The following is an 18,114-nucleotide window of genomic DNA, read 5'->3' as shown; positions in this document are numbered from 1 at the left end:
AGCTAAAAGTGTGGGATTGTGGCCTGGTGGTGGCGGTAACTCCGCACTGTACAGAGACGCGCAGTACCGCCTGTTCTGCTGGGGGGTGGGGTGGGGAGGGTACAGGGGCGTGTACGGGAAGCCCATCCAGGCACCCTCTGTACAGAAACCAGACGCCAGATGGAAATTAAGCATCAGGCCAAGAAAGACAAGTCTGGGACCCCAAGCCGCAAGACTCGGCTTTGGCTCATTCCTTGCCTCCCAATCAATCCTCTAACCGACGACACAGCTGGGTCCAGAAACAGACTCTTTGGTCACTACAGCTCTACGAATGCTCGCTGCTCTCCCCCCACCTCCTTTCCCTTTCTTTCTTTCTTATCACTGGTGGTGGTGGTGGTGGGGCTACATGGCCAAAAACAGAGGCATTCATCCTGGTTAATTTCTCTTCCCAGTGGTTTCTGCTGGCACTATTTCAAGGAGTTTCAAAATTACTTTTCTAGGGAAAGCGGGAGGGAGGGAGGAATGGGAGGATACAAGGGATGGGATAACAATTGAGATGTAATATGAATAAATTAATAAAATATTTTAAAAAGATTACTTTTCTAAAGTAAATATTCAGAAGCTGGTCATTTTAAGGCAGAGCCATGTAGCCCTCGATGGCCTTAAATTCACTGCGTTGTCGAGGATGACCCTGAAGTCATGAACCTCCTGCCTTCTTTCGGGAATGTCTCGCCACAGTAGGCTAGAAGCGGATACATACATGGTTTCAGAGAAGAGAAACCTTTGAAAAGGGGAAAAAGAAGTAAATGCTCTTTTCCTTATGGAGTTACGAGTGTCAGTATCAGGCAAGGTTTCTAGGTCCTAGACAGGGTTGTGGTGGTGAGCAGGGGGTGTGAGACAACCCTCTGTCCTGAAAGTTCATCAAAAGAAATTTCCTCTTGTGGGCTTAAAGTTCATTTTAAAAATCTCAACAGAATCAGAGCGAGATAATAAAAGCTGAAAGGGAGAAGGCGAAACATTTGGTTTTGTTTTGTTTTTGTTTTTGTTTTTGTTTTTTGTTTTTTTTTTTTTTTTGGTTTTTCGAGACAGGGTTTCTCTGTGTAGCCTTGGCCATCCTGGACTCACTTTGTAGACCAGGCTGGCCTGGAACTCACAGCGATCTGCCTGCCTCTGCCTCCCAAGTGCTGGGATTAAAAGCGTGTGCCACCACGCCCAGCTAAGGTGAAACATTTAAATCACTGATTCTAAAGCTAGTTGTGGGGTGGTGTATCTAAGCTGGGGAGGCAGTGGGCTGAGTTGGAGGCCTGTCTGGGCTATTTCAAGATTAGCAGCCAGTCAGAGCTAGAAAACAAGATCCTGTAGATATTAATAAATAAATGAACAAATAGGAAAAGGAAAGAAAAAAGAAACATACCCCCAAAACCAATCCTATGTCTCTGAGCTGTGCAAGTTGCCCACTCCAGGCCTTTCCCGGATCTTTAGATGACCTTTAACACTTGATTTTCTCTCTTGCTTATTTCTTACAGTCCTCACCAGACAGAATCTGCCCAGTCTGGTCTCTATTTAGTCTTCAAATGACAGGAGCGAGTGTTAGGTTAGCCCGCTCCCATCTGCTGGGCGTGAGTACTCGAGGACTCCAGCAGGAACAAAGTTTGGGGTTCCAGTAACTCTGGATTCGGTGTTAACTCCCAAACTCTCAGTTTCAGATGTGGTCGAAGATGCTACCTTGACAGTCACACTGACGTTTTGGCAGCTGTTAAATGGTACCATCTGTTGACTTCCAGGAAGCAATACCAGCGCACCAAAATACACTGGCCACTGCTCTCCACAACCCGCAACTGGCTTCCTCGGTTGTCTCGTACTTAATGCAACCCTATCATTTATCTAGCAAACCTAGACACAGCTAAGAGAAAAGAAGTAATCAGAAAGGGCAGGTAGGCTACAGAATATCTAGGAGAGGGCCAAGGACAGGGAATTGTACTACGTTTTTTGGGTGTGTGTGTGTGTGTGTGTATCTGTATCCATGTAACTATCAGCATCATTGAAGTTACCTTAAAAATATAGCAGCAACAGAGCAAAACAGAGATCCCATAGTCTTACTAAGGGCATTGTAGTTTATGTCCTTCGATAGCTCAGTTGGTAGAGCGGAGGACTGTAGTAGGACATGACCTTCCCTTAAGGTATCCTTAGGTCGCTGGTTCGAATCCGGCTCGAAGGATGGCTGTTTTGATGACCATGTAGATATAACTTAAACAGTGCAAGGGTCTATACTTAATCTAGGATCCTGAGCCATCCCACCTGCTGACTGGACGTGTAGAATGCCAAGGGTTTCCTGCTCTCAACACACAGCTTTTTAACCAGGAATTGGATAGATGAGACAGCTATTGGTCTTGACATTTAGCAAGAATTTTATGTGGCCGTGCCAAGCATACCCCAAAGCAAAAACGTCACTTTCCGTTTCTCACCAGAAGCCATCAGTTCAGTCAGTTTTACAGTGTGTCCCCAGCACATTCTGCCCCACATCTACGCATGCCTAAAAAATGTGTGGTCCTTTCACCTGGGCCAGTAAGACTGAGAAAAGGTCGGCGTGGGGTCATAAGAGGGGCCAAGTCCTCGGCCCCCTTCCTCCCCACTACCGGGGACGGGCGGTGGTGTAGAGACCCACACCTGGAATCCCAGCAATTGGGAGAGATTGAAGCAGGAGAATTCAGACAGAGCTCATCAATATCTGCAGCTTGGGCTTTTGCTGTTGATGTATGCGTTTTGGTTTTTCTTTCTTAGAGGCTTTCTGGTGCACCTAGGCTAGTCAGCTCCTTACAGCCTTCCTTCAGCTCCCCACTTTCTTTCCTCTGCAGCCGCCGTTCCTAGCTCTTCATAATTAATGATTAATTTATTAAGTTGGAGGTGTATGTGATGTTTGTTTGCGGCAGTATAGTTGTGCAATATCACATGGCCGCTCCAATCCTAAAAACACGCTGCACTGGCTAGTTTTTGTCAACCTGACACACGCTTGTCATCTGAGAGAGGGAACCTCAGTTTGACAGAGCTTCTATCAGAATGGCCTAAGGCAAATCTGGGGCGTTTTGATGATTGACATGGAATGGCTCAGCCCCCTGCAGGTGGTGCCATCCCTGGGCAAGTGGCCTTGGGTTGTTTAAGAAAGCGGGCTGAGCAACCACGTTGAGCAAGCCAGGATGCAGTGCTTCTCCATGTTATCGGCTTTACTTCCTGCCTCCAGGCGCCTGCCTTGCTTGAGTTTCTGCCCAGGCTTCCCTTATAATGTGATCAAGTCAAACAAGCCCTTTTCTCTCAAGTTGCTCTTGGTCCTAGTATTTTAACGCAGCAACAGACCCCAAACTAAAAGCCTCTCAAGATTTGTGTCTCCTGCGTTCATATTCATCCTTGATTTTTCCTGTTCTTCTGGAAAGGGAAAGTACGCGTTTCTCTGGTGAACTGGGCAATTGCTGTTACAGGATGGTATTCTGTGTCTATGATTTCATCGTCATTTTTTCTCATTTTTAATTAAGAGGCCCTAAAGAGACAGGGCAACACCATAGGACAAGTGCCATGGTGGCAATATTCCACTGTGTTAAAAGATTTTCCTGATGATTGCTTTTTAAATGAATAAGAACAGCCCCCCTCCCCAGCTATATCATAAATCAAAAAGCACCAGATATATATCCCTTCGATAGCTCAGTTGGTAGAGCGGAGGACTGTAGGTGATTGCTGATATCCTTAGGTCGCCGGTTCAAATCCGGCTCGAAGGAAGAATGTTTTGATGTTGACTTTAGAGCCTGTTGTCAAATTATAGTAATAAAATGTAATTAAAACGCCAGTACTAATTAACAATCTTTAGAAGATTTGGAGGAGAGTCAAGTTTATGCATACAAAGAGATTTAAACCCCTAATTTTGCTGAGCTCTTTTATAGATGAACATGCCAGAAAGATTTTTATACATATAATTTATAATATCCAAACTTTTCATAATACATTCCATAAAAATTTCCCTGGATGGCTTCTTGTTTTTCCCAACGGTTCTCATTTTTCTGCCTTAGGATTAAGAAACTGAATGGCACCGCAGGTGCTTGTTAGCCAAGCATGGCAGCATACTTAAAAAAAATGAAATGGCTAAACTTGCCGTTTATCATTTATTTGCCCTACTACAATTCTACAAAATAGTAATGTGCCTCTCCTTTCGTACATGCCAAGGGCCTTTCAAGTTTTCTGTCTCATGCATCTGTGTCTAGCCTCTGGGTTTCCTTGTCCAGAAAGGAGACTCGAGTTTCTCTGGTGAACTGGGGACTAGCTCTGCTTCAGGATGGAATGGTCTCTTTTTGGTATCACTGCCATTTGCAGTCAGTTTTAATAGGGAAAGGAGGTGCCAAGGCTGGACAGCCCAGCAGGGGCAGTGCCACAGCAGGGATACATGGGCCTGTCTGTAAGTGTACATGGGCATTCCTTTAGAAATCTGTGTGAAACACTTGATTAAAAAGACATATCTCAAACGTGTTCTTAAACACCTGGCGAGTGGTTATTACTAGGTAAACTTGTTTTAGAATATCCTCATACCTCAAAAAACACTCCTCTATAGTCTATTTTAAAAGTGAGGCGGAACAAATCCACCAGCTATTTTACCAATGTTGAGGAGTGAATTTGTGTCTCCCTTCGATAGCTCAGTTGGTAGAGCGGAGGACTGTAGAGGAGCACCTTGGTAATCCTTAGGTCGCTGGTTCGAATCCGGCTCGAAGGAGTGACCTTTTGAAAAGGTCCCATCAGGGTTGGGATCCTAGGAATTTAAAGGGGAGTGTAGAGTAGAGGTGAAATAAGGAAACAGAATAGGCAGGCCCCAATTTTGCACGTTCATTCAACTGGTGACTAAATGATTCTTCACGACCCTATGTTTGTACTTTTAAAATACATTAATTAAAACTTAAAAGGGTCTTGTAGTCCAGGCTGGTCCTTTCTTCTCCACCTCCCAAGAACTGAGGATTACAGGGTTGCCACCACTCTAGGTTTGCTTAGCACTTAATGTGTATAAATATTTCATTAACAATAGTTTCAAGCACATACAAAGTAGAGAAACAACATCAAGTGTTGCCATTTAGCCATCACATGAGACACTCTTGAATGTCTCTTCCCCAGTTCCCAACGTTTTGCAGTAACTCTGTGAGGAGCTCTCAGGGGTCACCATTGCTGGTGAAGTAGTCAGTTAAAAATTAAAAGTAGGAGTCTGTTCTCCCGACAGCCACTTTTCAAAAAAGGGGCAGAGGTAACTGACAGCAAGCTCTCTTCAATGAAAGCTCCAAAAACAAACTCGGGTTTAGCTAATAGGCTCCTGACGCACCTGAGCTTTACAGATAACGCCCGGGAGCCTGAGGACACAGTTTCCCCGGCTTCTGTCTTCTATAATTTTCGTGGCGATGGAGGATAAGAAATTATGTTGGGCCTCGGCGAGGAAAAACTTAAGTCCTCAGGTTCGCCCTGGGCTCCGTTCGCAAAGCAGCAGGGACAGTTGGCCCACGATTTCTAGCAGCATCGCTGGAGCGTCGCCAGCTGGCCTTGGGCACGGAGGCTGAGCGCCGCCACTGCGCTGTCCCTGGGCGCAGAGACCCGGCCTCCCAGCGCTTTAATGCAAAAACCCCAGAGAGGCCCCAGTCACGCGCTTGGCAAAAACATGTGGACATATCAAAGAAATTAAAGATAATCTGCGAGAGTTTGCCCCAGATCAGGACGGCTCGCAGCGGAGGCGTCCTACACTCTGAGGCTCCGCCCCGCCCCTCGCGCCCACGCCCCGCCCCTCGCGCCCACGCCCCGCCCCTCGCGCCCTGCCCGCCAATTCCCAAACCCGGAATCTAGCTCTTGTACTCACCGACGCGTTTGCGTTGTCTGCGGCGCCGTTTAATTACGTCACAGGCTACGTCTCTCGGGAACACAGACCCACTCGCCGGATTTGCGTCACCTGGTAGCGACAGGTTTAAGGCTCTCGTGCTCCTCATATCCGCCGTCATGGAAGCTGCGGGGTTGGTGGAGGATCGGAAGGAGGCGATGGCGGGAGACCTGCAGGAAGAGGCAGAGCTGGACGCAGTCTCAGCGGAGGAGCCTGAGGAAACGGCCTGCGACGGCGGCAAGAGGAAGAAGAAGGTAGTTCCGGGGATCGTGTACTTGGGCCACGTCCCGCCGCGATTCCGGCCCCTGCACGTACGCAACCTGCTCAGCGCCTACGGGGAAGTGGGACGCGTTTTCTTCCAGGCTGAGGGTAAGCCCTGCATGGAAAGGAGAGGGTGGCGATGCAGGCAGGCGGGCACGACCTGGCGGTATACGGATGAGGCGTGGGGTGCTGGCTGTTGGAAGCTCAGGCTTCTTGCTAGCTGCTAAGTCTCTTAGGCTGGCGCGGGCCCGGGGATCGGGGTGGGGAGACCGGAGAGGAAAACGGAGAAGGCGGGCGGATAGAGTGTAGTAATAAGGCCTGAAAGGTACCCCCGAATTTCAAGTAATTCCCGAAACAGTGCATGATTAGCTTCTTTCAGCCTCTTCCGCCTCTTGACATGCACAGTTTGGGAATGGGGTGGGAACTGGTGCGGCCCTTAGTGTTCGGGGAGTTATCATTTGAAGAGAGGAATGAGTTTAAAAAAGGAGACCCTTCGTCTTACAGCCCTTTTCCATCAACAACTGTGAAAGTAATACCCAAGCTAGGTTTGGACTTGGTCCAACGGAGGTGTGTCGCAGTGGGTGCTTGATGAGGACGTCCATTGTTTTTGGCCTACAGACCGCTTTGTGAAGCGAAAAAAGAAGGCAGCAGCGGCCGCGGGAGGGAAGAAGGCAGCTAAATACAGCAAAGACTATACCGAAGGCTGGGTGGAGTTCCGCGACAAGCGCATAGCCAAGCGAGTGGCAGCCAGTCTACATAACACGCCCATGGGTGCCCGAAGGCGCAGTCCCTTCCGTTATGACCTGTGGAACCTCAAGGTGAGGGTGCAGGTTTCTCTGCCACATTTTGATTCTTCCTTCAGCTCTAGCCCAGGAACCCCATCCTTCTTGCTAGCTCTAAGCAGCCCCCAGCTTCCTCTCCTGTCCAGGTCTTCCCTGTCCGTGACCTTTTCTTGTTTTCTTGCCCGCAGTATTTGCATCGTTTTACTTGGTCCCACCTCAGCGAACACCTTGCCTTTGAACGCCAGGTACGCAGGCAGCGCCTGAGAGCAGAGGTCGCCCAAGCAAAGCGAGAGACTGACTTCTATCTTCGAAGTGTAGAACGGGGACAACGCTTCCTGGCAGCTGATGGCGACGCTACTCGCCCAAATAGCTCCTGGACATTTGCTCAACGTCCCACTGAGCAGGAGTTGAGAGCTCGCAAAGCAGCAAGGCCAGGAGGGCGGGAACGAGCTCGACTTGCCACTGCCCAGGACCAGGCCCGATCCAACAGAGGACTCCTTGCCAGGATCTTCGGAGCGCCGCCTCCTACAGAGAGCAAGGAAGAGCCGTAGCCAGTCTCCTGATAGGAGAAAAAGTCGCTGTACCTACCAGCCCTGCCCTCCTCTGGCCTGTCTCCTGCAGAGTGTAACTATCTAGGCAGATATTTTCTCTCTGTTCCACAGAGTGATGTCAAGGGCCTTTGCTGTTGGCCTTTTGCTCACTGTGACCAAATCCTATACGTGCCAGGCTGAGACCCTTATTTGTACTATGCGGGATGATGACTACTGTAGTTTCCTTTTGCATTTTGAATTCTGGTTGCCTGCCTCCTCCTCAATGAACGAGTTCTGGCTGGAAGAGTGGACTTGCCTTCCACTAGAATAGCAAAGGCTAGCCCGTGTGGGTCTATGGTGTTTGTTCTCTGTGGTAGGGGCAGAATTAACAGGAATTGGGTTAGCAGCCCAATTTTGATGATTTTGTTTGAAAATAAATAATTTATTTGTATATGATTTGGTATTCAGATGAGAATCAATCCAGCAGGTTCCAGCATCTTCGGAGGCCACACATGGTACTCGGTTATTTGAACACATATCTAGCAGATACGATCCCAATGCTCCTTATACAGTTTTCATTTTGAAATAGGGTCTCACTCAAGTGCTCAGGCTAGCCTTGAGCTCATTCTGTAAGTTGCTCAGGTTAGCCTTGAGCCAGGTAGGCCCTGATCTTGAAATCCTGTTTTCAGCCTCCCAAGTAGCTGGGAATAGGTCTGTGTCAACAAACCTTGCTTCAGTGGTCTTAAGTTAATAGATAAAATAATAACTTATTATCCTTTTATGTTTGTTTGTTTTGTTTTTCAAGGCGGGGTTTCTCTGTGGAGTCTTGACTGTCCTGGACTCTCTTTGTAGACCAAGCTGGCCTTGAACTCACAGCGATCCGCCTGCCTCTGCACCACCACTCCCGGATTTTATGTCCCTTTTCTTTGTAGGATAAATTCCTTATCTTGAACAGGAGTTTACAAGTTTTCATGAACCTTATCTTTTAAAATGTCCAGTACTCATTTTGGTACAAAAGTGGCATTTGTAGTGAGAAAGATACTATTATATCCATGGAAAACAAGACTTTGCCAGTGTCAGCCCTTCCTGGATCTACTCCGCCTGCCTTTCCTACCCATCCCCCTCAGTGCAGTCCACACTGTGGTTCCGTCACATGGACTGCCTTCCATGGCACCTTCTGAAACTTCTCTCCCAGCAGCCTGAACCCCTGGCCCCTCACTCCCTTCCTCACAGGCTGGCTTCACTGCAACGCTGGGTGCTTCGCTTCTGTGAGCTGTGGCGTGTGTCATCTCCTGTTTTACAGTAACTGCAGATGCTTGTTTCCCCGGTGTTACCAGGATTGCAGCTCCAACTTTTTTGTCTCTTAAGGCTTCAGTTTGGTAAGTAACTAATCATTAAATCTTTGAGTTGCTGTGAGGAGAGGTTTCACACAAATCCTAAGTACACATTCTGCACTTTACTAAACTATGATGTTTGCTTTGACAACCAATTTGGAAGGTATCATCTGTTTGTGACAGTGAAGGCATGGCGGGAGGGTCTCAGTCTAAAGAGTAATACAGCTAATAAAAGGTAGAGTTTCATGTCTATCTGGGTGTCTGTAAGCCTACTCTGCACATCAAACTAGGGATGCTTCAAAAACAAGACTAGGAAGTTACGAGCATTTTTTACCTTGTAGATAGATTGCCAGTTTCCAGAGTTGGGGGTCAAGGCCCCGCTCTGTGGATACAAGTGGAGCTACTACTTCCTTTAAGAACTCTGCGCTGTGATCTTCATGTTCCCAGGGACATTTCAGGTTCAGAAAGGGCCTTGTGTAGTGGATGTGAACATGCTTTTGTTTTGATTCCAAGTGTGTGATGGGGAACAGACTTCTGAGAGAACAGGTGATGTTTATCCACTAGATAGAAGATGAACCACCTCTTGTGGGGGCTTGGTTTTTGACAGCTGAAACACATCCTAGTACAGACTCTGAGAGGAGATATATATATGTGAGCCCAAAACAGGAGGCGCAGGGGCTTTTTGAGTCTTGGTATTGTTTGGCTGTTCATTGCTCCACTTTGAGACGCTCTCCAGGTTCCAGCTGCTGTTCCAGGTTCCAGCAGTAACTTTGGTTGAATTGTTGGTCCGCTGAAATCCTGCCGACTGTGCCAGGGAAATCGGTCCGAGGAACTGAGTCCAAAAAGGTCTACTTCTGTTCCCATTAACCTCTTCTCTTCTATCTAGGGTAGGTGAGTTGGAAGGAAGGTGTAAGAATTAAAGCAGGCCGGGCGTGGTGGCGCAAACCTTTAATCCCAGCACTGGGGAATCAGAGGCAGGCAGATTGCTGTGAGTTCGAGGCCAGCCTGGTCTACAAAGTGAGTCCAGGACAGTCAAGGCTACACAGAGAAACCCTGTCTCAAAAAAAAAAAAAAAAAAAAAAAAAAAAAAAAGAAGCCTCAAATGAAGTAGGTTTGGGAAAGGTCAAAGCCTACAGCCTTGACGCTGTATTATTGGCTGTAGGGGCTGTGGTGTGGAGTTACTAACAGCCAAAGTCAGCTGACCCCCACTCGTAAGGCAGTTAGGGAGTCTGTGCAGCTAAGGCCACTGTGCCCATACTTGCTAATGTCAGTTGGCAATATGGGCTTGCTTCTGTGATAGTTGTCCCTATTCCTCATGTGTGTGGGTGATTACCCCCTGGTGCTGACAGTGTGTGAGCTGCCATGTGAATGTTGGGAGCCCAGATCCTCAGGGGGAGCATAGATCCCAGTGACATTAGGAGACCCTGCAGTAATCTGTCATTTCTGTCTCCTGGCTTGTGGGTGTGGTAGTAAAGCCACCTGCTGACAAAAGCTTCCTAGGCTAGTTCTCCTGACGCAGTGTTGGAAACTGATGTCCCAGTTCCTCTGACCACTACCTGATGGAGTCAGTGACAGGCTGTCTGTGTATGTGCCGAGCGAGGGTCAGTCAGACACGTGCGCGCACACACGCAGGCACGCGCATGAGTTGTTCCGGACATTGCTCTGAGGGCTGCCTCTCTGTTGACTGGATCCCAGCCCTGCTTGGCTATCGATGTCTTTATTCTTATTTGACACTTGTCCGGCACCAACTCTACCCCCAAAGATGAACAGCCACTTAAAATGGAAAAATCAAAATGGAAACTGGCAGGCAGCAGGATTGTCAGAGAGAAGACCAAAGCCTTACTTGAGAGATGAAAACAGCTCTGTGGTGTGTAGTCGCCCACTGTTCTTCCCTTTAAACATCTGGCTTGGGGTAGCATAAGATCGTGTCCCTTTGAGACCTTTTTCCTGGTGCTGATACTTCAGCCCTTCCCCTCCGGCAAGCACAGGTTAATCTGATGCGAGTTCCTGTAGACACGGGGAGTGGCACTCCGGAGGAACAGACCAGGAAGAGGGAGGCAGCGGAGCAAACAGTGTGGGGAACATCACAGTTGAAGGACAGGAAGGAAGCCAACCAAACGGAAATGAATTCAAAAGGATTGAGGTGTTTTCATTGTTTATTTAGCCCTAGTGAGCTTGGACCTGCCTAGGTGAGAGCAGGATTAGTTCTCTGTCCTACCTCCACCTCACTAACTGAGGAAACAGGCAGACTGTTACTGTCAGGCTCACACTCCTGGGTTCCTGTTTGGAAATCAGACCCATAGAATCTTCCAATACGCTGTTTCCAGGACCTTGGTGGTGGTGGTGGGGGGGGGGTGTTTTGTTTGGTTTGGTTTGGTTTTTGAGACAGGGTTTCTCTGTGTTAATCTTGGCTGTCCTGGACTTGCTTTGTAGACCAGGCTGGTCTCAAATTTACAGAGCTCTTTCTGCCTATGCCTCCTGAGTGCTGGGATTAAAGGCGTGTGCCTGGGGCACGCCCGGCTGACCTTGGTGTTTTGTCTCAATGAGTCAGTGGCCAAATAAAGGACTAGACCTTGGGGGCTTGCTTTAGCAATGTAACAGTTTTTAACAAGGGACAGGAAAGGGGTAAAAGAACAAAACCCGTCTGCAATGTTTGCTATGCTCGGGCCTGTTAGAGGGCCTTCAACCGAAACATAAGCAGGCCAGAAAAGGAGCCAGAGTTTGGACCTCTGACAGGGTCTTCTTTCTTCTGGTTATTCTGCGGTCCAGCAGGACAGTATTTACCTCATGCTTGTTTAAAAAATTGGAAGACTTGAATTTTATTTGTTTATTTATTTATTTATTTATTTATTTTTCGAGACAGGGTTTCTCTGAGTAGCCTTGGCTGTTCTGGACTCTTTGTAGACCAGGCTGGCCTCAAACTCACAGAGTTCTGCCTGCCTCTGCCTCCCAAGACTTGAATTTTAAATTGTTTTCCCCTTTAATTTCTTGTAAGATGTAGCTCTTTGTACCACAAAATTTAATGTACTGTATTATTTAAAACAGTATCTTAGCAGCCGGGTGGTGGTGGCATACACCTTTAATCCAGCACTTGGAAGGCAACGGCAGGTGGATCTCAGTGAGTTTAAGGCCAGCCTGGTCTACAAAGTGAGTCCAGGACAACACAGGGAAAACCTGTCTCCAAAAACCAAAAACCAAACCAGTATCTTAGTGGTTTGAATTATAAGGTGTGAAGAGTGTTAAAGAGTATTTTGCTAGTATTCTGCATCAGTCTGCCTACCTGTGATGTCAGTTCCTACCTCCCACTGGGCATGGCCCTGCCCATGTTATAAAAGGCCAACCCCCCCCCCCCCCCACTCTTTCACCCCTCTCATCTCTCTTTACCTCTCTTCTTCCTCTCACCCCTCTCCCCCTCTCTCTGTCTCTCGGTTTTTTTCTGGGGTACCCCTCCCCTCTTTCCTTCTTTCCCCATGATCATTTAATACACTTCTCCATCTAATATCTGTTGCCTGGCATTTTTTTTCTTCTTTCTTTGTTTCTTTCTTTTTTCTTTCTTGAAACAAGGTTTCTTTGTGTAGCCCTGGCTTTCTTGGACTCACTTTGTAGACCAGGCTGGCCTCGAGCTCACAGCAAGCCACCTGCCTCTGCTTTCTCAGTGCTGGGATTAAAGGTGTGCAGCACCACTGCCCAGCCTGGCCTGTCTCTCTCTCTCTCTCTCTTTTTTTTTTGGCTGTCCTAGACTTGCTTTGTAGACCAGGCTGGCCTTGAACTCACAGTGATCTGCCTGCCTCCTGAGTGCTGGGATTAAAGGCGTGCGCCACCATGCCCGGTACTTATTTTTAAATCATTAAAAATGTCACATTTTTAAAACTTTGATAAAAACCTGGGATACACTGCCCCCAACTCTAAAAAAGCAAAGTGCCCAGGATCTATCTGAAAATTCTGAGAAACTTTTGTTTTTGTTTTCACAGTATGTTAGAATTCTAAATTGTATCACTGTTGGTGAGTGTGCTGGCTAGTTTTATGTCAACTTGACCAGGCAGAAGTCATCTGAGAGGAGGGAATCTCAATTAAGAAAATACTTCCATAAGATTGCCACAGGACATTTTGTTGTTTAGTGATTGATGGGGGAGGACCCAGCCCATTGTGGGTGGGGCCGTGCCCGGGCTGGTGATCCTGGGTTCTACAAGGCAGCAGGGTGCGCAAGCCAGTAAGCAGTACCCTCCATGGCCTTCCCATCAGATCCTGTCACCAGGTTCCTGTCCTGACTTCCTTTGATGGTGAACTGTGGTGTGGGAATATAAGTCAAATAAGCCCTTCCTCCCCGAGTTTCTTTGGTGATGGTGTTTCATCACCACAGTAGTGCCCCAAAACCTACTTGTTTGTGTGTAATTAAACTTATGTTTGGAAGATGAAATGTATTGCTTCTTGGCCTTCTAGCTAAGATCAAGTGTGGAAGAGGAGATGAGCTCCTGGGTACAAATCCCCAGGTCAGCACCGCTGCTCGGACGGCCCACTGCTGCCTTTGTAATAGCCCCTGTGTAGCTGGTACAAGGGCAAACATCTATGAATTTACACTCATACTCTTTTCTGCTTTTAAACACACTGTACGAGGTACTTATTCCTAGAGCTTAGGATCTCTTAAGAGGCAAACACTGCTCAACCTGTTGAAGGGAGACAGGGTGAGCCTCCAAAAACCCATCCATCTTTGGATCTCTAAAGCAACACCCCAGACACTGAGTGACAGCACTTACTACTTTTTTATTTCATTAGGAAGTCTCCTACTGTATGTAATCTTCTCTTACTTTTAGCCTGAGACTTTGGCCCTTGTGAAAGTGCAGTAGAAAATTCCGATGTCACTACCTGCCTGGTGATGACTCAATAAAATGCAGCTTAGCCTGTGAGGTCCCTCTCAGGGGCTACATGAAGTTTTAGACGCACTCTTCTGTCCTAGACCAACTTCAGTATGACCCCTTCATGGCCTGGGTGCTCAGCCGGGGTTGAGACAGCAGGAATCCACCTCCCTCCCAGGAAGGGAAGGGAAGGGAGCCTCTGACTTGTGAAAGACCAGAAAACTGCACTTGATTAAAATACAGTCAAGGGTTAAAAAGCAAGATTTGAATTCACTAAGTTTAATGATAAAAGAAAGACAAAAGCAGGGAACTATGAGGGGGGACGGGAAATGTGCCTGCTAACCCCGCCCCCCAACTCTAGGTTTTTAAACCAAGGGTACCTGAGTTGCTGGAGCCACTCCCAGGACTCTTCCCAGGGCTTGTCTCCAGGCACCTTTGATATGTTTTGCTTCAAAGAGCCAGCTTTTCACACCTTTTGTTCGGGTTTGTGTGTGGTGTGGGAGTCTGGTGAACTCAGGTTAGCAGGGGGTACACTCGCCTATAATGGGGCACGTCTTCTCCACCTACCGACAAAGGCCCACACAATCTCACCTGCATTGAGTATAGCAAGAGGGAGCAAGTTTGATTCTCCTCAAGTGTGAACTGACCTCGCGTGTATCCTTAGGCCGTCTGTGGAAGTGAGTTTCAGGATGTTTTGTTGCCTAGGTTCATTTGCTTCTCTGTGCAGTAAAGTAAATGGGAACACAAGAGCCAGACTCACCTTGAACACCCACACTAGGACTTTCAGATTCGGAACCATGCCTCTATCAAATAGCAGGGAAGCTGTTGAACTCAAACTAAAAGCCTGGGGGGAACAGGTATTCAGGTTTTAATGTCATTTTGCTATTTCACATATGATTTTGTTGGCAGAGACAAGTGATATATCCTCATGACCGTATATCCTGGAGCTGGCTACACGAAACAGGGTGGCCTTGAATATGCCCCACTTCTGTATGCCAGTAAAACCATTTATTTTATAGAATGACTTCTGCTCCACTCTCAAACTCGAAGAGCCAATTAAGTTCTCTTTTGTTTTGTTTTTGTTTATTTGGTTGTTTTATTTTGGAGACAGGGTTTCACTCTGCAGCTCTGACTGACCTGCACTTCACCATGTGGACTAGGCTGGCCATACACTCACAGAGATCCACCTGCCTCTGCCTCTCATGTGTCACTGCCATCCCACTGTTGAGATGAAAGGCAGGCACTACCACACCAGACCCAATTAAGATCTTTATTGCTCGTTTTCATGGTTTTATGTTTGCTCATTGATTGATTGATTGTTTTTTGGGACAGGGTCTCACTGTGAAGTTCATGCTGACCTCAAACATCAGAATCTCTTGTTTCAGCCAGTTCTTGGGATGAGGATCTGCGTCCAAGAATAGGGGCAGTTAATGAGGAAGGCCAGCCTCTTTCCTTGGTCTCCACAATGAAAGGCTTTAGAGAGAGACACAGGAGCCCAGCAAACAAAAGTGTTTATTTAAAAAAGTCAAGTGAATGCTGGGTAGCAGAGGGGCATCCTCAGGTGATGCTGGGTAGCAGAGGGGCATCCTCAGGTGATGCTGGGTAGCAGAGGGGCATCCTCAGGTGATGCTGGGTAGCAGAGGGGCATCCTCAGGTGATGCTGGGTAGCAGAGGGGCATCTTCAGATGTTGCTGGGTAACAGAAAGGCATCCTTGGGTATTGCTGGGTAACAGAAGGGGCATCTTCAGGTCAGGATTAAGAATCCAAACCACCTAGAATTGACTATTTCAGGTAAAACTGTAGCATCAGCTACTAAGATCAGCAGCATTTCAAAACACTAGCAACAAATGGCCTGAAAAAGAATTTTTAAAATTCTATTTGCAATAACTACACATTTCAAACAATATATTTATCCAGTAGGTTGAAAACTATAAAACATTTAAAATGATATGAAAGAAATGATAGCAGTTTCAGAAAACACACACATACACAAACACACACACACACACAAAACTCAACAAGAGCCAGACGTGGCAGTACACTCCTGCAATCCCAGCACTCTGAGAGTTAGAGGCAGATGGATCACTGTGAATTCGAGGCCAGCCTGGTCTATAAAGTGAGTCTAGGACAGCCAAGGCTACACAGAGAAACCCTGTCTCAAACAAAACAAAACGAAAAAACTAAACCAAAGCAAAAAAACAAAACCTCAAAATATTAGTATTATCATACTCTCTGACTCAAAAATATATCCTACAAGGTTATAGTAACCCAAACCCTATGGTACTGATATTAAAAACATATGTAGATCAGTGAAACAGAATAGAGAACACAGAAATAAATCTACGAATGTATAATCTATTTATTCTTCAAAAGGTTGTTAAGACACAGCTGGTGTGTGTGTGTGTGTGTGTGTGTGTGTGTGTGTGTGTGTAGAATCAACTGATGCTTTCAATCCCAGCACCAGGAAACTGAGGCAAGATAATTGACAGGAGGTTTAAACAAGCTCAAGCTATATAGTAAGTTCCAGGCCAGTTTGGAATAGATGGTGAAACTGTCTAAAAAACAAAATGACAAAGCCTAAAGGAGATTTAAAAAAAATGCAAAGACACATCAGGGAAAAAATATTTTCTTCAATACAGAGTATTGGGATAACTGAATATCTGTTGTTTTAAATGAAAATACTAAGTTATTCTATTTTACCAATAAAGACCTAAGGACCAGATTCTGTGGTGAAAACCTGCTACCGCAGAGAGGCAGAGAAAGCACACAGCAGACCTTCCCACTGAGCTGACGCCCCAGAAGGAAAAAGGCCCCAAAGGCTCACTAGCTCAGCTGACAGCCCAGGAGGAAAAGGCAAACAAAACCAAACCCCAGGGCAAAGGCTTGCTATCTCAAAGTTCAAAAAGCACCAAAAGCCAAAGACCAAGGAGCGGAAGAGCTCAAAAGATAACAAGAGCTCCTTGTCTTCTGCACGCTGTCTCAAATCCCCCTCAACTCAAAGGCCCTCCTAATCTTTAATCCCTCTCAAGTGGCTTCTTGCTCTGCCTCTTGTCCTAGGGTTAACTTTATTAAATCCTGTGTACAGAAAGCTCTCGGATTAAAGGTGTGTGTTAGGGCTCAACTGCATCAAACCAAAGGCAGGTTTTTACAGTTCACAATCTCAGGTGTCACAATGTGATCAAAGATCCTGCAACAAATATCTGCACGCAGAAGAATGGAATTAGGTATATTTTACACACCAGAGACAAAGACCAAATGTATTGAAAGTTCAAATATAAGATTTGAAAGCATAAAATTTCTAGAAGAAGGCACAGGGGCAAAGCACCATTGCATGAATCTGGCTGTGTTGTTTCATGCATTTTAAAAGTGTAAGACCCGGAGGCTAGGGCCTACTTCTCGGAGCCCAATGAGACACGAGAGTCCAGTCTGATACAAAAACAGCAGGGGATGCTTTACTGATCCATGGCAACGGGGTCTACCAAGCTCTACTGAGCTGGAGACCCTGAATAAGCAAAGCTTGGGTCTTTTATATCCTTACAGAAGCAGAATTGGCGGTTAAGTAGAGTTGCTGGACCATGATTGGTTCTTAAGAATGCCCTTTAAAATGATTGGATACTAATTATTTTATCCCTGAGGGAGCAAGAGCTGAACTAGGGACATCATGTGCTGTCAGGTGTTCAGGACAGGTATCGAAAGACCCCTGAAGGGAGACCCTCACTCAAGCCTCGGGATGACGCGCACCCAAAGACACACAAACGACCGTCTTGCTGTAAACGCACGAGGTAGTTTATTGGCGGAGCTCCGGGTCGACACATATCTCACGCAGGAGACAGAGGGGTTGACCCAGAAGCCCAGGGGTTTGGGGTTTATATGGACAAAGGTTGAGGGGAGTGGGAAGTTTTGGCGCGGCCACACACGATTGGTTGTTTCAAACATTTGAACATCAGCAAATTGCGTAGGCAGATCTGGGGTAAGGTCGGACTTAGTCACACGAGAGCAGTCCTTAGTTCCTGTTTTCCTCGGAACCCAAGGGTAGATGTTTATCTGAGCTAACAACACATCTGGTTAAACTCAAATGTGGAACATTGTGTTCGGGCCTCAAGGGGGATTAAGCAAACACCATAAAATTGGATGAGGGGTCTTGGCTCATTACTCACTCGATCATGTCCGGTACCTGTTTCTCTCAGGAATTTGTCCTTGTCCCTATCTTTTATGGCCAGCAGGTCCCTGGAACACTCAATAGATCTTTGCTTCCTAGCTCTGCATTCTTTGTGACTTATCATCTGGGGCCTTGGGCTAGCGTACCTGCCGACCTGCATCTCAACTATTTCGGCTTATGAGTTAGAAAGCTCTGCTGTTCTGGTTGCTTTAATGCTAATTAAAAATTCTCTCTCTCAGTATGAGGGTGTGGTTTTTCTCGGAAAGTATAGAACAGCCCTGAGGCCATCCCGCAAAGTACCAAGTGGCCAGGGTTGAAAAAAACAACGT

At 46.8% G+C, this 18,114-nt stretch overlaps 1 protein-coding gene and 3 non-coding genes across 4 annotated transcripts; all 4 read left to right on the top strand.

Moving 5' to 3' along the window:
* The first annotated feature begins 2,100 nt into the window (after positions 1 to 2,100).
* Positions 2,101 to 2,197, top strand: Trnay-gua (transfer RNA tyrosine (anticodon GUA)). The gene is made up of 2 exons: positions 2,101 to 2,137; positions 2,162 to 2,197. It is a non-coding gene; the product is annotated as a tRNA-Tyr (tRNA).
* A 1,464-nt stretch (positions 2,198 to 3,661) lies between these two features.
* On the top strand, positions 3,662 to 3,746 carry Trnay-gua (transfer RNA tyrosine (anticodon GUA)). Its single transcript is given in 2 exon segments — positions 3,662 to 3,698; positions 3,711 to 3,746. It is a non-coding gene; the product is annotated as a tRNA-Tyr (tRNA).
* Positions 3,747 to 4,641: 895 nt separating this feature from the next.
* Trnay-gua (transfer RNA tyrosine (anticodon GUA)) lies at positions 4,642 to 4,729 on the top strand. Its single transcript is given in 2 exon segments — positions 4,642 to 4,678; positions 4,694 to 4,729. It is a non-coding gene; the product is annotated as a tRNA-Tyr (tRNA).
* Positions 4,730 to 5,865: 1,136 nt separating this feature from the next.
* Abt1 (activator of basal transcription 1) lies at positions 5,866 to 7,587 on the top strand. Its single transcript, XM_051168568.1, has 3 exons — positions 5,866 to 6,235; positions 6,746 to 6,945; positions 7,098 to 7,587. The coding sequence occupies exons 1-3, from the start codon at positions 5,986 to 5,988 to the stop codon at positions 7,458 to 7,460; spliced, it is 813 nt and encodes a 270-aa protein (XP_051024525.1). The 5' UTR covers positions 5,866 to 5,985; the 3' UTR covers positions 7,461 to 7,587.
* Positions 7,588 to 18,114: the final 10,527 nt, after the last annotated feature.

The sequence above is a fragment of the Acomys russatus genome, chromosome 3 (genome assembly GCF_903995435.1).
Source record: "Acomys russatus chromosome 3, mAcoRus1.1, whole genome shotgun sequence".
Taxonomy (NCBI): Eukaryota; Metazoa; Chordata; class Mammalia; order Rodentia; family Muridae; genus Acomys; species Acomys russatus.
The sequence above is the reverse complement of the archived record's forward strand: the minus strand, read 5'-3'. Positions and strand labels throughout refer to the sequence as shown.